Source organism: Sphaeramia orbicularis, chromosome 24 (assembly GCF_902148855.1).
Source record: "Sphaeramia orbicularis chromosome 24, fSphaOr1.1, whole genome shotgun sequence".
Classification (NCBI taxonomy): Eukaryota; Metazoa; Chordata; class Actinopteri; order Kurtiformes; family Apogonidae; genus Sphaeramia; species Sphaeramia orbicularis.
Window position 1 is genome coordinate 42947586 of NC_043979.1, and position 17803 is coordinate 42965388.

General features: G+C 37.2%; 1 protein-coding gene across 1 annotated transcript in view; it reads left to right on the forward strand.

Moving 5' to 3' along the window:
* The window catches only part of LOC115415195 (DNA (cytosine-5)-methyltransferase 3A-like), a 78610-nt gene that overhangs the window by 21766 nt on the left and 39041 nt on the right, over positions 1 to 17803 (forward strand). Inside the window, 4 exon segments of the mRNA XM_030128694.1 lie at positions 1147 to 1254; positions 13317 to 13440; positions 13923 to 13960; positions 14073 to 14189. Of these exon segments, the coding sequence (XP_029984554.1) occupies positions 1147 to 1254; positions 13317 to 13440; positions 13923 to 13960; positions 14073 to 14189 (387 nt within the window).

Sequence of the window (17803 nt, forward strand, 5' to 3'; positions counted from 1 at the left end):
TTAGTTATTTTTGAAGAATGAGGTGAAATGTGCTGAGGTGAGATGTAGTTCACTGAGCCATTATTCAAACTGCATGGTACTTGTAAAATTATCTTTTAAATCAACAAATATCATGGGGATTTATTTGTCTCTCCATTGTACATATATTTCCTGAAATAAGGTCCCATGGGGCACAGTGAAGGAAGCTGCAGATTTAACCGTAGTAGATAAATATAGTCATACATTTTATCCATCTACACAAAACATGAAAAGTCAGCAGTAATAATAGAAGTAGGGAGTGTCACTGCCATGTAAACAACAGACTGTCTTGTCTGGTTGCATTGATGTGAAAGGACAGGTTTGAATTGAGGGAAGTTGCAAATTTCAGCTTGTGTAATTGTGAATCTTTGGTCTAAACAGAGCTTAAGGACTTCATAAACAGGCTCCATAATCACTGGGAGGGCTTCAGTTAAAGGTGCACTATTTTGACAGATACAGCCATCTATTTATATTCCATATTTCACTGTAAAATTACCTGCTACTATTCTGCAGGTCAGTCCTACCATGCAGTCTGTGAGCAGAGGAGGCTATTTTTACGCAGATGTGATGCATTCATTTCGATTCAAAGCTTCACTTATGGTATCAACACTGAGCACAGAACGATGATATCCCATGAAGGTTTCTCAAGTAAAAGTGCTTAAAGGAATCATCTTAAGTTAATAATTTAGTCTGAGAGTTGGCTTTGTGCTGAATATCCATGGAAGTCAGAGTAGGCAACTGTGTATAGTTTACTAAACACAACTGGATTTCATGACTGTAGACATATAATTTACTGGTTTTCTTTCTTTTTTTGCCCATTTTTAGTTTATGAACTGCTTCGTTCAATCAAAACCTGGCTGAGTTTTCTACTCGTTGTTTTAAAGTTGACCCAGTCTTTCAGTAATATGTGAAATTTGTCATTTTTTGTAATTTTTAGCTCCTTTTTTCAGTTCTACAAGCAAACTATGCCACTGCACTTTTGTACTTTTGTCAGTTACAGCCCAAGTGTCTCTTAACCACATTGCCTTGAATCATTGTTGCTTTAATGCGGCCTTCGCTGCTGACATCAATTACAGCGCCATGCAGTCTTCTTGCCTCGTGTTTGATGTGGTCTTTCTGATTGGACAGAGTGAAGATGGAGTAGACCAGGACAGTCCAGAGGAGGGGACGCCAGCAAGTCCCCGCAACAAACGCCGAGTGGGTCGTCCTGGCAGGAAACGCAAACAGCTGCTTCCTGTGAGTACAGTAATTACAGCCTGTCATCTGCCTTTTAGGATTCACGCTGCAGCAGAACGACTGATTATCTGCTCACCTATTAAACCCCACCCTTCACGTATACTGAAAACGAACACACGCATCGTTTCCTGCTGAGCGGTAACCTCGCTCAGCTCTGATTAGACTGAAGAACCCTAGAGCGCTAACAGACATATGAGGACACACTAAATTAATCCATTAATCATCACAATTCACTGTCTGACAGATAATACGATTGAGCCCCCTCATCTCATAGTCGCTTCTTTTATCTTTACTGTGCATCTAAAACGGGGATTCCCCTATGCACTCAAAGGTTTCAATGCATATATTTTTTCTCCTCAGGCGTCTAATCTTAGTTCTGTTTCCTTTTCATTTTCAACTTTGTCATCATTCTCACTCCTCCATACGACTCCCTCCACACATTTTCCACCTACATGCTGAAAACTACATAATCTTCCACAGACCTTAAAATGATTTATTTCTGTATGGGGATGAAACACTTATTTACTTTAGCTTCATTTCAGACGCATAGGTCCATACTGATGATGTAAAAATAGTCTCAGATGGTCAAAATGTGTGTTATGGGATCTACAAATAAAAAATAAGACTTCACAGATGCGTTCCAGTGCACACACAAATAGCAGCTTGAACACATGTGAAACAGTTTTACAAATGCACACATACACACAAATCAGTCATTTGGAACTGACCATTATGAGATACTTTTATTTCCATATTTCAGTGCTAACTTTGTTCTGACTCAGCCTATAACAAAATGCATGCGTAGAATGTAGGGCTGCTTTATTCACTCAACAGCAAAAACTTAATGTGCATCATCTGAAATGGCAAAGAAAAGATTAATTTTCTTTCGACTAATTGAAAAAACATGCAGTGACGACATGACACAGTATGTTTGAGTAGAAGAAAAGGTTTTACTGAAAATGGTAAAATATAAAATCCTTTATGTGTTGCAGTGTTGCTACATGAGCTTTAAAGGTAGATGCAACTGCAAAAAATGTTGTGTTTTCTTCAAATATAAGTAGGTCTGGACAGCAAGATGAAACCTGTTGTCTTGAGGTTTTATTTTGTTTTGTCTTTAGATTTATGAAATTTTCCTAAATATTTGCCACAGACACCCATATTTTAAATTTTTTTATCATATTGAATATCCACTCATTTTCTTTATTTCGATTGAATATTGTGAAAACCAGCAAATGAACTAAGCAAGCACAGGGTGGAATGGGCAAAAATCACAAAATCCAAGGCTGCCAATGTATAGCCTTGGATTTGTAACTGCTGTAGTGTAATTTCTAATCTCTTTTTTGTCTCTTACACATCATTAGTGTCTGATTTCTTTAGTTTGTACTCAAACTCAAAAGTCTGCTTTTAAATTGGAAAATAAGTAATGATTTGACATTTATTATCATAGTTATCGATTCTGACTAATATGAAAATTTCTGTGACATAATTTTTACCCGTATCACCTTGCACTGCCTCCACCTACAGCCAGATTAGTCAGGTACTCGTGCTGTTTTCTTTTTCATGTGCACAAAAGCAAATGCTAACACATTTGCATACTGAACCCACTGCATCTGTGTTTTTCATCTGAAAACTTTTGCTGTGAGTGATGGTGACTGAGTGCTGCTGCTTCCACACAGAGAGAGTGTTACTTACTTTCCAGTGGATATTTGACTGGGGCTTTGAACTGGCAACCCTCCAATCGCCTTAAAGCCACCGGTAATAAGCTGTGAGTGGTTTTACAGAGCCACATTATTACTGTAATGATCCTATACAGGATATATCTTCACTCTCCCTGACTACAGCTTTATCCTCTCCACCATACTGCTGTGTCTGGTAACGCTCACCTTGGATGTTTCATGTAGTGTGCGTTCTCTTGTGCTGACTGAACCCTGCAAGTCAATATAGCAGATCAAACAACCTGAGACAGAAATACCGGCAGGACTACAGCGAGCGTGTGTGAGAGGCTTTGTGAATGCATTCATGTGAGCAGGTCTGATCTTGCTTTGATGTCGGTGCTCTGACAGGGTGGGCTGGGCTAATGTGGGTCCTGTCGCACACATGCACACACAGGTGTACACACATGTGCACAAGACAAACAGGGCCACAGAAATAACACACGTCTACCAATTTGCATGGTGTTTGTACTGCTGCAATCTGATAATAGCAGTATTAAAGGTCAAAGTAATAGCAACAAAACTGAAAAATGTAATGTTTATAGTAGTAACAGTATTTGCAGTCATGCATATTAATATACACTGTTACCAATGAAGATGGAATAATTTTGTCTTTAGACTCATTATTCCTGTTTTTCTGCTTATTTATACACAACAGTAATCACCTTTGACCATGTGCAGTGGTTACATACTGAGTCCCGGTGACACTTTATCTATGAAGAATAAGTCACATTGTCACAATAATATCATGACAACAGTTAAAAATGGCCACACAAGAAAGATTTAGCACAGAGCGAAGGCAGGAATTCAGACACCTTGGTTTACACGAGTTAACATGAACATGCTGGAAGCTTAGTAAAATTCAATGCAGTTTTGGCACTTGTATTTGAAATTAAGCCACAGACATTGAGTTCTGTTGGCATATATATTATATATATGTGTGTGTGTTGTGTGTATTCCAACATTGTGATTTTTAGCACCTAATCCCTGTAGCATTATGAAAGAACTATCACGATTAAAAAATTACAAATTAAACATACTTTCTTTACTGCTTTAAACCACCTTTTTTAGCCATTTTAGTAGAAATGTATGAATTTATGAGGTGCACCAAATGCAGCACACACTGCCTTACAGAGCAAGGCACACTGCAGAGTTTACAAGGCACACTTGAATGCACCATACAAGTGAGTGTCAGACTGTTGGAGAAGTAGGAGAAGAGTCTTTCTTGACTAAAACTAGAGCTCCAGCATGACTGAAGGAACACGTGCCTACTTCATATATTACCAGCATCAAACAGGTAGCATTTGGAATTTTTGTTGAGCAAGGAAGCTTTGTAATAATAATCCAGATTTTGTGATTTTCAGAAAACAGCACAATACTATGACGTAGTTTTTGCTCTATGCATTTTATGAGTTTATTAGTATTCTGCAGGCTGCATAGAAAGCCAGCTGATGATTGTTTTTGCAACTAAGTTTGTAGTGGTTGTACAAGTATCCATAACTGGTGTTAGTAACAGAATTGGTACTATAACCGCAGTGGCAGTTGCAGTAGAGGTAGAAGTGGGAGTGTTTTTGCAGTAGACGTAACAGTAGTAGAGATGTCATACCATGTGAAGGAAGGCTTATTGTGTCCAGAGTATGAACAGTATGGAAGTGTTGTCCCATGTAGTATTTATAAGAGAAGTCTCAAGGCCAAGAGTACAGTATGTTACCCATTAACTCTGTCACACACACATACACAGTGGAGTGTGTCCAGGAATAGAGCTATTGTGTGGGTCTGAGGGTGGAGCTGTCAGTGACACTAACTATAGAGAGCATAGAGGGAAGGAGGAGGGAGGAGGGAATGGAGGAGGCTCACTTTCCCTCTGCTGTATCCTCTACTTTTCTCCTTTACTCTTTCACTCACACAAACACGGGCATACACAGCAGAAGTGATGATGGTTTTATGGATAAGTAGATCAGCTGCACGTCCAGCCTCCATCTTTTCTCTCTTTCCTCTCATTCCCCGTGGTTCTTATTTTTTCTGGCTGCTTTTTACAGTTTCTTTTTGGCCTTCTCTGCCTTTAACTCTACATTACAAAATGTGTCTGTCTCTTATAGAAATGCAACCACTATTATATTAATTAAAAAAAACTAATTCACTGCAAATAAGTGCATAATGTATAAGTCAGTTTGATTCAGTTTTACTTACTCTGACTCACAATTGAACATTAACAAGTTATTTCACAGTAAAATTGACATGAGTCACTGTGCTTTGTTCATATCAGCGTATTACTTTTAATTAGTGTTTATTTTGTCAATTTCACTTTCAGTTTTGTCCTTTTTTGTTTATTTTTTATTGAAGTGTATGCCAACAAAATGACCAAAATAAATACAGTTTTTTGTTGTTTCTTATTCTTTCTGTTTTCAGCAAAAGGAAAAGAAAATGCTAAGTAGTGTTAAGTAGATACAACGACACAAAATGTACGTGCTTTTGATCAATGGCATATCATTGATTTTCTTTTGAGGTTTCTAAAATGTGGATATTTTCTGGATTCTTTTATGCAATCATATTCATTTTCACCATTTTCTGACTTCTTACACAGCAATTAGTGGAATAATCACAAAAAAGGTCATGTAATCATTTGTTGCAGTCCGATTCTTTTTTCTTCTGCTTTGTGCCTTTACTTCACCAGTCCCATGTGTGGAGCAGCTGGCGGTTTTTATGTGTGTGCTGAATTTGTGGCTTCTGCTTAAACACTTCAGAGCAGTTTTAAGTACAGTAGGACTGAAGAAATGTACTGGCTCACGTCCAACCATTTATGTCATGCCTTAAGGCATCACCTCACAGTCACACATGTCTAAATGCTCACAGAATAACACAACACTGACACACTTTTCACTAGTGTGTACATACAAACTACTCCTATAACACTAGCTTTATTGTATAAAACCTGCTCTGTCTACACGTGGACAGTTTTTTTCACACGACTAAACAAAACGTAATATCTGTTAAGAATGCAACATGAAGAGGTTCCCTAAGTCTTCTTGTAAACCGACAGAAGTTACTTACAGTAAAATAATCAGGTCGTCTTCGGGATCTCTTATGATTCCATGCATCTATGTGTGTTTTCCATGGTTCTACGGCACTACTAGTGGTTAAAGAGTGTCATAAGAGGCTATTAATTTTTTTCTGATCTGCCAAAAGTCTGCAGATGAAAACATATTTAAATCATTTGCAATAAAGAAAGAACCATGAATTACTAGAGAGGGAATACAGTTAATATAAGACAAATGCAGGATTAAAAATAGAATTGTATCCCTTAAACATAAAATGTTCATCTATACCATTAAACTATGTCCTCAGGTACAGTGTACATGACCCTGTTTCTACAATTAAACAGTGACAAAAGCCTATGGTTGGACTCTGAGGTAGAATCATGATAAACAATCGGAATCACACATTTCCCTCCGCTATGGTCTGGTTTCTAGGGGTTTAGTCTGTATGTGATGATTTTCTCTTGTTATCTGACCTGGGGTTCTGCATTTTTGCATCATTTCTGCCCAAGGTTATTACAGTATTTTGACAATATCCAGATGAAGTAAACACTAGTCCATTTTCTTTTAGATACAGTGGCAGTGTTTCCATTTATTACCCAGACTGTAGCCTCATTCGTCCAACTGTTACCAAAGTAACACAACCCTAAAACATCTGTGTAAATCAGACCCCCTATATATCAGAGTGAGACCTAGACCTGTCCCTGATGATCATAGAGTTATTTTTCATTCTCATTTTTTCTTCAGCAGCAGTTACAGTTACCCCAAACAGTTACACTGACCGTTATACAAACTTTGCAGGTTAACACGGACTGATGCTAAACACTGAATGCAGACATACGTAGATTAGTACAACACTCTGTCAAATACTGTAATAACACTAATAAATAGGTCATTTAAAATGAATGTTAGTGGAGTGGAAAAGTTTAGTCAGTGCTGTTATTTAATTTCTTAATACTTGATCTGTGTGATCGCTCTGAAAAGCAGATCATAACAAATTAAGATGGATCACCTTCTAAGATTGTGTGAATGTCCAACCCTACAGCAGTCTGTTAGCTTTTAAGGCTGTTTTGAAATCTGGATGGATAAAAATGGAGGCTTTTAGAAATGACACAGATATCAGTTTGCTGCCTGATCAGATTTTATCAGTTACTACATATCCTTCTCACATTCATCAAGCCCCTTTCATGTGACTTTTTGTTAAAAAAAAAACCAAGACATGTAGCTGTTGAATCCGTACTGAATCGCAGGAGACTGTGCCTTTATTGTCTCTGCTGGAGCTTTTTAAATTGACATTACGGATTACATTCACAGTGGAGTTATTTGAGCCATTTGTGATAATTCCTGTGTCCTGAGCCATTATCAACCCCTGTTCATGTGATATATGTTTCAAGCATGTTGACAGCAATAGCTCTCTGTAAAATGAAAATGCATTAGTGAAGATGTGGCCTTATTTCCAGAGACATCTAAGCTGTCGACTTTCAAATAAAGATGCAAAAATGCAGACAAAACATTTTAAAATATAAAAATTAGACTAATCTGCATCATTAGGCATCTGTGGTTTAGGTTTAATCACAGTTGATCAACAGTCATAAATAGAAAGCAGCAAAGCCTGCCCAAAGATTTTGCTGAATTATCATGTAGTATTTGGCATATTCATGAAATCATTGTGCAAATATTTATATCTCACATTTCAACTAAAACAAAACCAATATATAGACATTCATTCATTCAAGCTTTACTATTAAGGACACAAAAACTAGGTCCATAGGACAGGTAAAAACATACACAATAAAAAAAAAAAGAAAAGAAATAATATAAATCCATAGAAATCATTAGGAAGACACTTTGAAAGGTGCCAAATTTTAAGTTAACAGTAATCTTTCAGAGTGTAACCTAAATGTTGCTGAATTCTAAAGAAAGTGACTTTAACTGTTCTTACTAAACCTGACTGTAAACGACTAAGAAAAAAAGCAAAATAAATAAACTAAATTGCAGAAATATGTCACATTTTACTGGTAAACCTGCTTTAACTTAATAGAGGATCCTAACATTTCGAGTCAGATGCCGGTGGGAGAACAGATTTCCATGGCTTTAAAGCTCTTAAATTACACTAGTGACTCATTGACCAGTGCTTTCAGGCCTTGTTCATACGAAAACGGTTTCGGTCGTATCCGCAAAAGTTTTGTATCGGATAGACCTTTTGTCCACATGACACCGGTGTTTTCAGTCAATGAAACCACAACTTTTTGAAACCACATCCCAGAGAAGTGGATTAATTTGAAAACGCTGATTTTGCGTCTTTGTCTGTACAGCCACATCGCAACTTTTTTAAAACAATGATGTCATAGCCTCGCCTCTCTAACCTTTCACCCCTGAAGCAAAATGCCACTTCACAACAACAACAAAAACAACAACAACAACAACATTGGACTATAGAGTAGTGCTTGTGCTACAACAGTTATTGAGCTTATTGGTAATATTGAATCAAAATCTTCTGCAACAAACAACCATAGCTAACAATATTCACTACATGCTCTTGGATCTACTGCGGAGAGGGGCAACCAGAGGGGCAACCAGGAGGAAATATTGGATCAGACCTTGTAGAACCAACCAAGCAAAAGCATTACAAGGCCACATACAGGCCTGGCATTTGTACTACATTGTTTTCATTGGTTTTCAGTGGTTTCGTGTGGACAGAGCACTTTTTTGAAAATGACAAAGAAAAAGATCGGATAGGAAAAGATGCAGTTTTGTGTGGACATGGCCTTCGTTTGCTGTTGACCTGGTTGCAGCTTCATTTGGTTTCTTTGCTTCTGTTTTGTGCCGAAACGATAAAGGTCAAACAGAGATTTAGGAAAAACAATTGTGATGTGTTGTGTTTGGCAGGTTTGAAAAAGACTGTCATGCCCTGCTGCTGGTGGATAAATAATGACCATTTGGGCCAGAAGTTCAGCTTTAATGTCACAACCATCATATAAATAAAACAGGGTGGTGACTTGTATTAACTACCAACCGCATGGATTAGATTCACTCTCCATCAGATTGTAAACCATGTAAACACTTTAAATAAGCAATTAATTTACTCTGGGCATTTAACTACAAAAACATTACACAAAAGTGAAGAAATGGGATTTGGTGCTTCACAGATGGGCATGAAGACATTTTCAGTTTGGTTACTTGACTTTTTACTGTCATGAGCTGGCAGTTTTAGGTTGAATATCTGTATGTGTCAGCAGCACAGCGTGGGCTCTATTGACTGGAAAGCTCTCATATCTTAATACGACACTTAATTAGATGCACTGGAAAGCAGCTGACAGTGATGACTGTTAGAAGAACCATGCAGTGTGTCGTGTCTTACAGCTGAATCCCGGCCATTTACACTGATAAGAAGCCACATTTCATTTTCAACCTAAATATGCATTTTTAAGTCAGTCTAAATTTTACAGACATAACCAGAATGTAATCCTCTGAGAAAGTACTTCATGCTGTCTCCACAAAAGATGATAACTAGGGTGATTTTGGGTCAGATTTGACAATTGTGTGGGTGTAACAGATTCACAACTGGTTTGAGCTGATTATCTGCTCAAATGATTCTGACATGGCAGCTATTCTTTCCAACTGAAACCATCCCAAAAAGGTTTCTCGTTTCCGGATTTACCTTTCCTATATACAGCCCATACATGTGGACTAATGATTCACCTGCTGGTCCTGTCCAGAGATTTTCATTGTTCATAACTATTTATTTTCATTATTTCATCATTTTCATTTCATTACAGTAACAACACATATTCTAAACTCACTGGACCTGGACATACAGATGGTTTAATGCATAAAACCAGGGCGGAGGGATATGTCTGAAACATACATAAAAACTGAACCACCAGTAGTTTTAGAGTCAGAAGTGACCATATTTGGACAAAAGGGGCAGAGCTGAGGGAGAGCAAGGTGTCAGAAACGTGTGCAAGGGATCATGGGTGAGCTAATGCAAAATGCCAGCTTACTGACTTGATGTAGCACTATGTGTAAAGGAAAAATAAGAAAAGAATTTACAAACTGAACTTGAATGTACCATGAAGTCTGTCAGTATCCATGTGTTTTGTTTTTGGGTTTTTTTTAGATTCCAATGTTTACATTCCTGTGAAGCAGCAGGACAGAAGCAGCTCATCTGTAAATGAAGCCAAAAAAAACCATGATACATACTAGAGCAGAGTTTTTTCAACTAAATGACTATTGTAATAGAAACATTTAGTCTCCAAACTGGAAATCTACCTGCATATGGCCCTTTGTGGTTGATTTGTTTATTCATTCTGTGTGACAGTCTGTTAGACATATCTATATCAAGTAAAAATATGGGAATTTTTAGCATTTTACTGCATAGAAGAATGTCCACTCGTGTGTATAGTTGTAGGTGTCTTGTTTTTAGTTTTTATCATGATCAGCGTCTCTTTTTTCATTGTGGTTTAATGGGAAAATGTTTTATGGGTGACTTTTTTGGTTGCAATGCTGCTTGTGGCCACTGGGGGAATTGGTATAACCAATCCATGACCCCCATTGAGAAATGTTGCAGTATAAACATCGCATGGTCTTCTGTAAGGACTGAATCTTCTTTTGTGTGCTTTCTTTGGATTAAAGTATTAAAGATCTATCATTTTTTTGTTCTCCCACTAAATTCCTCATTAGAAGCAACATTTGTAAATCAGTAAATACAAGTTTCACACATGGTTAGCGAGGTAGTTAAAGTTGCAATTGCGTGAACATGTCTACTATACTTACATTCAGGATCTGCAGTGACAAACAGAAAAAAAAATTGAGGGGAAAAAAGAGCTCATTGTTTACATCTCTCACTAAACAATGCATTAATTCACAAGCTGTGTTTTTTTTTTATGTATGAAACACATTCAGTTTGGAGATGCACTCTGAAAATTACTGAAAAAAGAAAAGCACCTGCTTTGCACATATTTCTGCACATACAGTATGTGTTGCATCCATCTGTCATCAGAAGAGCCACAATGCAGTTTGGTCCATCTGGCTTGTGTGTTTGTGTTGACTACAGTGTAAACAAATGATTCTCCTTACTTTAGTGAAAATACAGACATCATGCACTTGCCTCTTTATTTTCAACTTTAAGCCACTGAGACTGTCTTTTTTTAATCTTGCTATTGTTTTATTGTTTGCTACTTCCTGCTCTGGTGGTAGAGCCACCTAGAGCCCCCTCGGGTGTCTTTACAGTTTCATCCAACCTAAAAACTGTCATGAGCTCAGGTTTGTCAGCTGTTTAGAAAAGTCAGGTACTTTCCATGGTCTCTGACCGATGATCAAGGTTACGCATCTAGCGGAGAGATGCTTTGAGAAGAGGAAGTGTGGGGTCAGTGAGGAAATGTTTGAAGAGTTGAAGTTTTCACAAAGAACTGCGATGGTGCAGCACATGTGTATGTGTGAATGCAGCCATTTGTCTGACTGCTGTTTCTTGACACATAAGTGTATAATGTCTTTGGGTTCGACGCACAGTGGGCTCATTTTTTGTAAATGTTCAGTTTGTTGTGTGTTCATTTTCAAGTTAAATTCCCTTGGTGTACTCTTAAAGCTGCATTAAGCAATTTATTTCATTTTCTCCTCGATTAAAATATAGTTTGCAGCTCATTGCAGCTTTCCCACACTTTCATGTCAGCTTTGGTTTGAATGAAACCCAAACAACGCACCCGCTCTCATAAAAGGAAGTGTAAATCAGCTCTCACATGCTGATTGTACATTTCCTGTTCAATGCTAAATGGCGGAAAGTTGAAGAACGTGGACACAAATAGCAAACCAATGATATTTCCAGACATTTTATCAGGAGTTGCTGGACCAAACCAGGGCTGAAATGCATTTACATTCGACACTTGGCCAAAAAGATGACTGCAAGTCCAGGTTCTTCAGTTTCTGCTGAATGTGTAAGTAGTTTGCTAAAATCTGTCAGCCATATGAGCTTATATATAATATCACAAGTCAATTCTGTATGTTTGTTTTTGACTGCTACTTTTCACAAATTGCTTGGTGCAGCTTTAATTTCCCTTTGTGGAGAAAAAAAAAAACGTGCTAAGACCATTTTCCACATGAAGGGTGAGAAAATACTGTAGTGCTGTGCATTCACTATTAATTTTCCATTAAGACTTGTTTTACCTTTTGATTTTGTAGGTTACTCATACCATCATAATGACTGTTTTATACACAGTTTTAAAATTCATGTGAACTAACTTATTGTAATGTAATAAAATGTGCATATTCTTAAAGCACATATTTGGTTTTAGCAAGTTTTATTGTAATTTATTTTTATTTGTTTAATGTGACTATGTGGTGTCTTATGTGTGTTGTTTCCCGCTGAATTTAATGAAATATCTTTTTACTATTTACAGAATTGTTTTAGTTTTAACACGGGTGTTTCTTTCCACTTCCAGTTCTGCTAACAGTCTTAGCACACATTTCTACTATTAGATGAAAACATAAAAATCTACATTCTGTTGAAGTTTGGGGCACTAAAGTGACCAAACTTGACATTAGTAGGAAAATCTTCTGTTCCTACACTGAGTATTCAGCTCTTTAAGTGTGTCAGCGTGTAGTTTATTCTATCCTGAGGCCCTTTTAGTCACCTTTTGTGTTCTTGGAGTTTTACAGCCGCTCTCACCTGCTCATTACAGTCTTTGTGGGCTTGTTAGCGTTAGCTAGTGTTAGCGTAGCCTTTGAGCTTGACATTCACCTCTGCTCTCTGCATTTTAACTCTCCACCTATAAAATCTGTTGGCCTGTTAGCAACACACACATTAAAAACCCAGCCAGTGCCTGAGAGCGGACACATGATTGGCACTAATGGATAAATAACAGATTATCTGAGGTCTCATTCTGTCATCTCAGCATTTGTTTTGAAAAGTATGACATTTCAAAACAAAACTGCTAATATTCATTGAGCATCTGTTGATATTCACAGAGATTATTTGACACTATATTTTATTTTAATCCATTCGACATTACACCCCCCGATTAGCACTGTTAACAGCATCAAAATCACTCCCATGGATGTGTGCGCTTGTGCTTTTGTGTTAATGGGAGTAGGGGGTGTTTTACACTGATTCACTGCAGACGCTCTGCTGCTGTGTGTTGTGCTAACAGGGATAGACTAATAGTATTGTGTGTGTTTCGCAGTAATTCTTACATACAACCCTTATGCGTGTTTATAAGGCCTGTACAAATGTGTGTCTGTGCATACAAGCTTTGATGAGTCTAGACAGGGGCAAACTGCAGTTTTGTCAAACCTAGACTGTGCTCTATTTGTTTCCCAGGAGATGGCAACCTCTGACCCTTGTGCAAACGCCCCCCCAACTCCACCTGAGGAGCCAGAGCCCTCCCCCTCCCCTCGCAAGAAGCGTGGGAGACGGAAACTAGAGCAAACTGAGAAGAATAAAGGTATGAATTTAACACAAAGCCACACATTTCTTCATCTTTGTTACCATTTTGTGATTAATTAAAGGACAAAGTATTGCTACAAAAACCATAAATCATCTTATTTATGCACTAGTCCTTGCTAAAGAGGTTGAGAATGCCGCTTTTTTAAAGCAAGGTTACAAAGTGCTTTTCTCAACCAAGAGCAGCATACACTTTTCATCAGAGGTAGCATTAAAGAACAAAAGAGAAAGACCAAATGTGCAATTACAGCCATAGTTTGTCTAGTATAGTAAATAAATGCACCTACATTTATACAAGCACACTTGTTATCAGTTTACCTGACATTTTTACAACCAAATACCTTCCAGATTTTAGTGTTTGCGGGCATTTTTTGACTTAAATGAACAACATGATGAAAACCATGACTTTACCCTCCTCATTAAAGCTCTTATTATATCTGTACAAATGGGCCATTTCCTGTAACCCACTTTCTTCTCCTTCAGAGGAGCCAGACGACAGAAACTGCGACTCCCCCAGAGAGGTGAGGAAACCAGACGTTACCCCACTTCAGTTTTTTTTTTTTTTTACACACACAAAGCCAGGAGATTCAGGGGTACAGTGCACTGAATCTGTTTATGTGTGTCTGTTTAAAGGGTGAGACTGGGAGGCTGCGACGGAGGCCTGTTCCCAGAGTGACTTTCCAGGCCGGAGATCCATACTACATAAGCCGGAGGCAGAGGGAAGAATGGCTCAGCCGCTGGAAGATGGAGGTGGGAAAGAAACAGGATCCGTCTGCTTAAATTAGTAGCTGCAGTAACCACTCGTAATTAAAGTAGCTCAAACACATCAAAAAACGGCTCATGTAAGCACTTTGGGGAGAATAAACCAGCCAATTAGGAGGCAAACCTCCTTCTTCTTGAATTTAGTCATAAAAACCTTTCATGATCTATTTGACAGATCATTATTTTTCAGGTGAGTACTTTCATTTTTGGAGTATCTTTTCATAAAACATGTAAAATCAAATTGCGACTTGCAACCAGAAAAAGATGCCTAGATTAGTGCATTTATTTGCAAAGAAACCAAAGTGTGTAGAATTTCATCTATCACTCAAGAGTTGAAATTAGTCATAATGTGCTGATTGTTAGAAAATATTGATTAAAAAATGTTATCAACGTTATTTGTAATATTTATATTTAAATACTGTTGGAATGCATATTATTTACAAATAAAAACAAAAGATATTCATAATTAACCTGATTAGAACTGAGTTGTTTGTATTGTTTAAGAAATTAAGTAATGTATAACAGACTGAGTAAATAAATCACAAAACAATATATAAAGCTAAAGTTTTGCAACCATTCATAAGCACTACAGAGAAAAAAATAAATATTAATGTACACCGATTGTTGCACATTCAGTCAGATTAGATGGAAACTCTAATGACATATTTGAGAATATTTTACAGTAAATAGTTTTGGTCAAGCCATAAATAATACAATGCAGTGACTTAAATTAGTCCCATCTTCAGCATAATCACTGTCATTCTTCTTTTAGTAGCTCTTGTATTCATGGTATAACTTTTATTCTTGGAAAGATGAGTTAAGTTAAGACCTGGACCATTTGTTTCCAGTTGGAATGGCTTACCGAATATCAGAAGCTTTATTCATATAAAACCAAGGTACAATCAGAAAACGGCAAAGATAATACAAAATTCATATGATGTGATGATTCACATCATAATGCAAGTTTTAGTTTTGCTCTTCTTCGTCTCGTTCAATGAGTTTTAGCGGTAGAGAAATAATACTTGTACTCTTGGATCTGCTTCGTGTTAGCTTAATCCTGGAAGGTTTGTGTCATTGATCTGTTGTTGCAGACATTTGGCTTGTTTTAGGAATTTGTCCATTTAAGTGTTTGTTTGAATTATGTTCTGTTGTCTGAAAATTGTTCTAATTGAGCTGTTACCTGATGTTCTTCTGGTTATGCGGGTGTATTGCGTCTGTATATTAGTATAAGTCTTGAATAGCATTACCATGGCAACACAGATGGAACTATGGTTGCTGGGCTTAAGAGGCTACACAACCATCAGTTTGTAGAGAGCGTAAAGATTGGACTGTGTTTCAATGGAAGAAGGTCATGTTGTCTAATGAGTCCAGATTGACCCTGTTCCAGTGTGATGGAGTGATTACCCATCATTCCTAGTGCCTACAGTACAAGTCTATGGTTGCCTCAGTTGGTCAGGTCTATGTTTTCAACTTTATGTGTCCTTAAAATGAGGTCAGCTGAACCTGAATATTTTGAAGGACCAGGTCTGAACGTCAGTCAATTTGTTTCTATGCTGATGACACCTTCATATTCCAAAATAACAATACCAGGATTCATCAGGATACGATTATTAAAGAGTGATTCAGGAGCAGAAAACATTATTTAACACATGGATTGGAGTTGTGACCTGAACCACACTGATAATCTACGGGATGAGGTGGAGGCTTTACACATTGGTCCAAATCTCCCAAGATTTTGGCCAGAAATTAATGCAGTGTGACATTCTTGTGACATTGCAACCCAGGATAAAGGCCGTCCAACGAAATACTGTGTGTGATTTTTATTTTTTCCATTGTAGCTGTCTAAATTTCCATGCAGACACACATGAAACTGTAGCCTATTGTTTCATAGAAGAAAATCTTATCCTGCTACAAGATGAAATGAGACAAGAGGGTTTTCCTTAGGCTTTTGTTGTTATTTGATTAAAAAATGTAGCTAAAATCTCAATGACATATGAAACAAGCCTGCTAATGAATGACGTCAACACACAATGAAATGACCCCGTTTTTAAAGAGCTAGTTTGAGGAAAAACTACTGTCTATCCAGGCTAATATCTTCTCTGTCCCGAGTGGTTGAGAAATCTCAGCAGACTTTTTTCTGTTCCTTCAGTTTGGTCGCCATGCCTTTTAAACCCTTAAATCAGATCAGCATACATGTACCTCTATTGATCCAGTGGAGGGTTGCAACAAAATAAGAAATAGAAACAATTAAAGGAAAATAAAAATCCAGTAAACTGCCACACAATGAAGTAGATCTGCGTGTGATATGTGTGTAAGCGCAAAAGGAGCTGCAGTGGATGTAGCCTATTGTTTATCATTGGTGTATCACCAACAGAGAATCTGAATGATTAAAATGAAGAGTATGAATAGTTCCCCATGAATAATTTGTGAACCATATGTGAAAACAACCAAACTGTGGTTGGTCACTCTGATACCAGCTTGTCTTTCTGCGAGTGCATGTGACAGATGGCGGTAGAGGTAGAGTGTGTGACTTCTTGGTGAAAACATCTTCCCACTTGCTGACTCACCACATCTCAGTCTCATCCAAAAGTGAGATGATGTGTTCTCTGCTTGAGTGTGTGGAAAGGAGAATTTTTTTTTTTTTTCATCTTTAAGAGGACAGAACAGAAAGATGAACAATAGAGGGGAAGAAAAAGTACAATGAAAAGGCAAATGAAGGACAATTTAAAAAAAAAAAAAAAAGGAATGAAAGACTTGAAATGGGAATTTATGAAGTACTTAACAACAGTAGATGACATTCACTAGAGCCACCTAAAAATATCAACTTCATAAAACCCTCAAAGTATCAGAGCAGTGTTTTGAGCTCTGCCTCTCATGTATCTGTTCTGTTCTGATTCTATTATTTAACATGTTGGCATCAGGTGTGAACATTTTACATTTTCTTTGTCTGTGAATTGGATAATTTTAGTGAAATGTGTTAAAAAATAAAAATGAAACATACACACAAACAATCAAACATAAAAAAAAAAAAACGTTTCATGTACAATTATGGCCAAAAGTTGACAGTGACTCAAGTGTTATTTTATTTATTTGCCCATAAAAGCTCTTAAAACCTAAAAAAAGGGTTATAATTCTTCACATGTAAACAAAAGAATCTCAAAAAACTGAAAAACTTTTAGCTTTTGACTCTAAGTACTTTGGTCGGAATAAACTGGCCAGGTTAGGAATCCAATATACTGTAAATCCTAACCTCTACAAAGTCTAAATCAGAATTCAGCTTTCAGACAGAGGAGGATTTGGTCACTTAATAAAAAAAAACAAATACGATCAACTGCTAACTGAGATGAAATTCCTGTTTTGTCAAAGGAGTCTGGTGGCTGACAATCTGAACAAATACCAGACACAATGGTTTGAGTGGTTGTAGCAAAAGTCTAGTTTACAACACCTAAGAAAGAAAGGGAAAAAACTGATAGAAATACAATAAAAACAGCCATAATTTTAACAATTCTATTAAAAACATTAAAAATAAGTTGTGTTTTCAACTCATTTGTTGCAGTTCCATAGTTTGGTCATTTAACAGAGAAGGCTGATTGTACAAATGA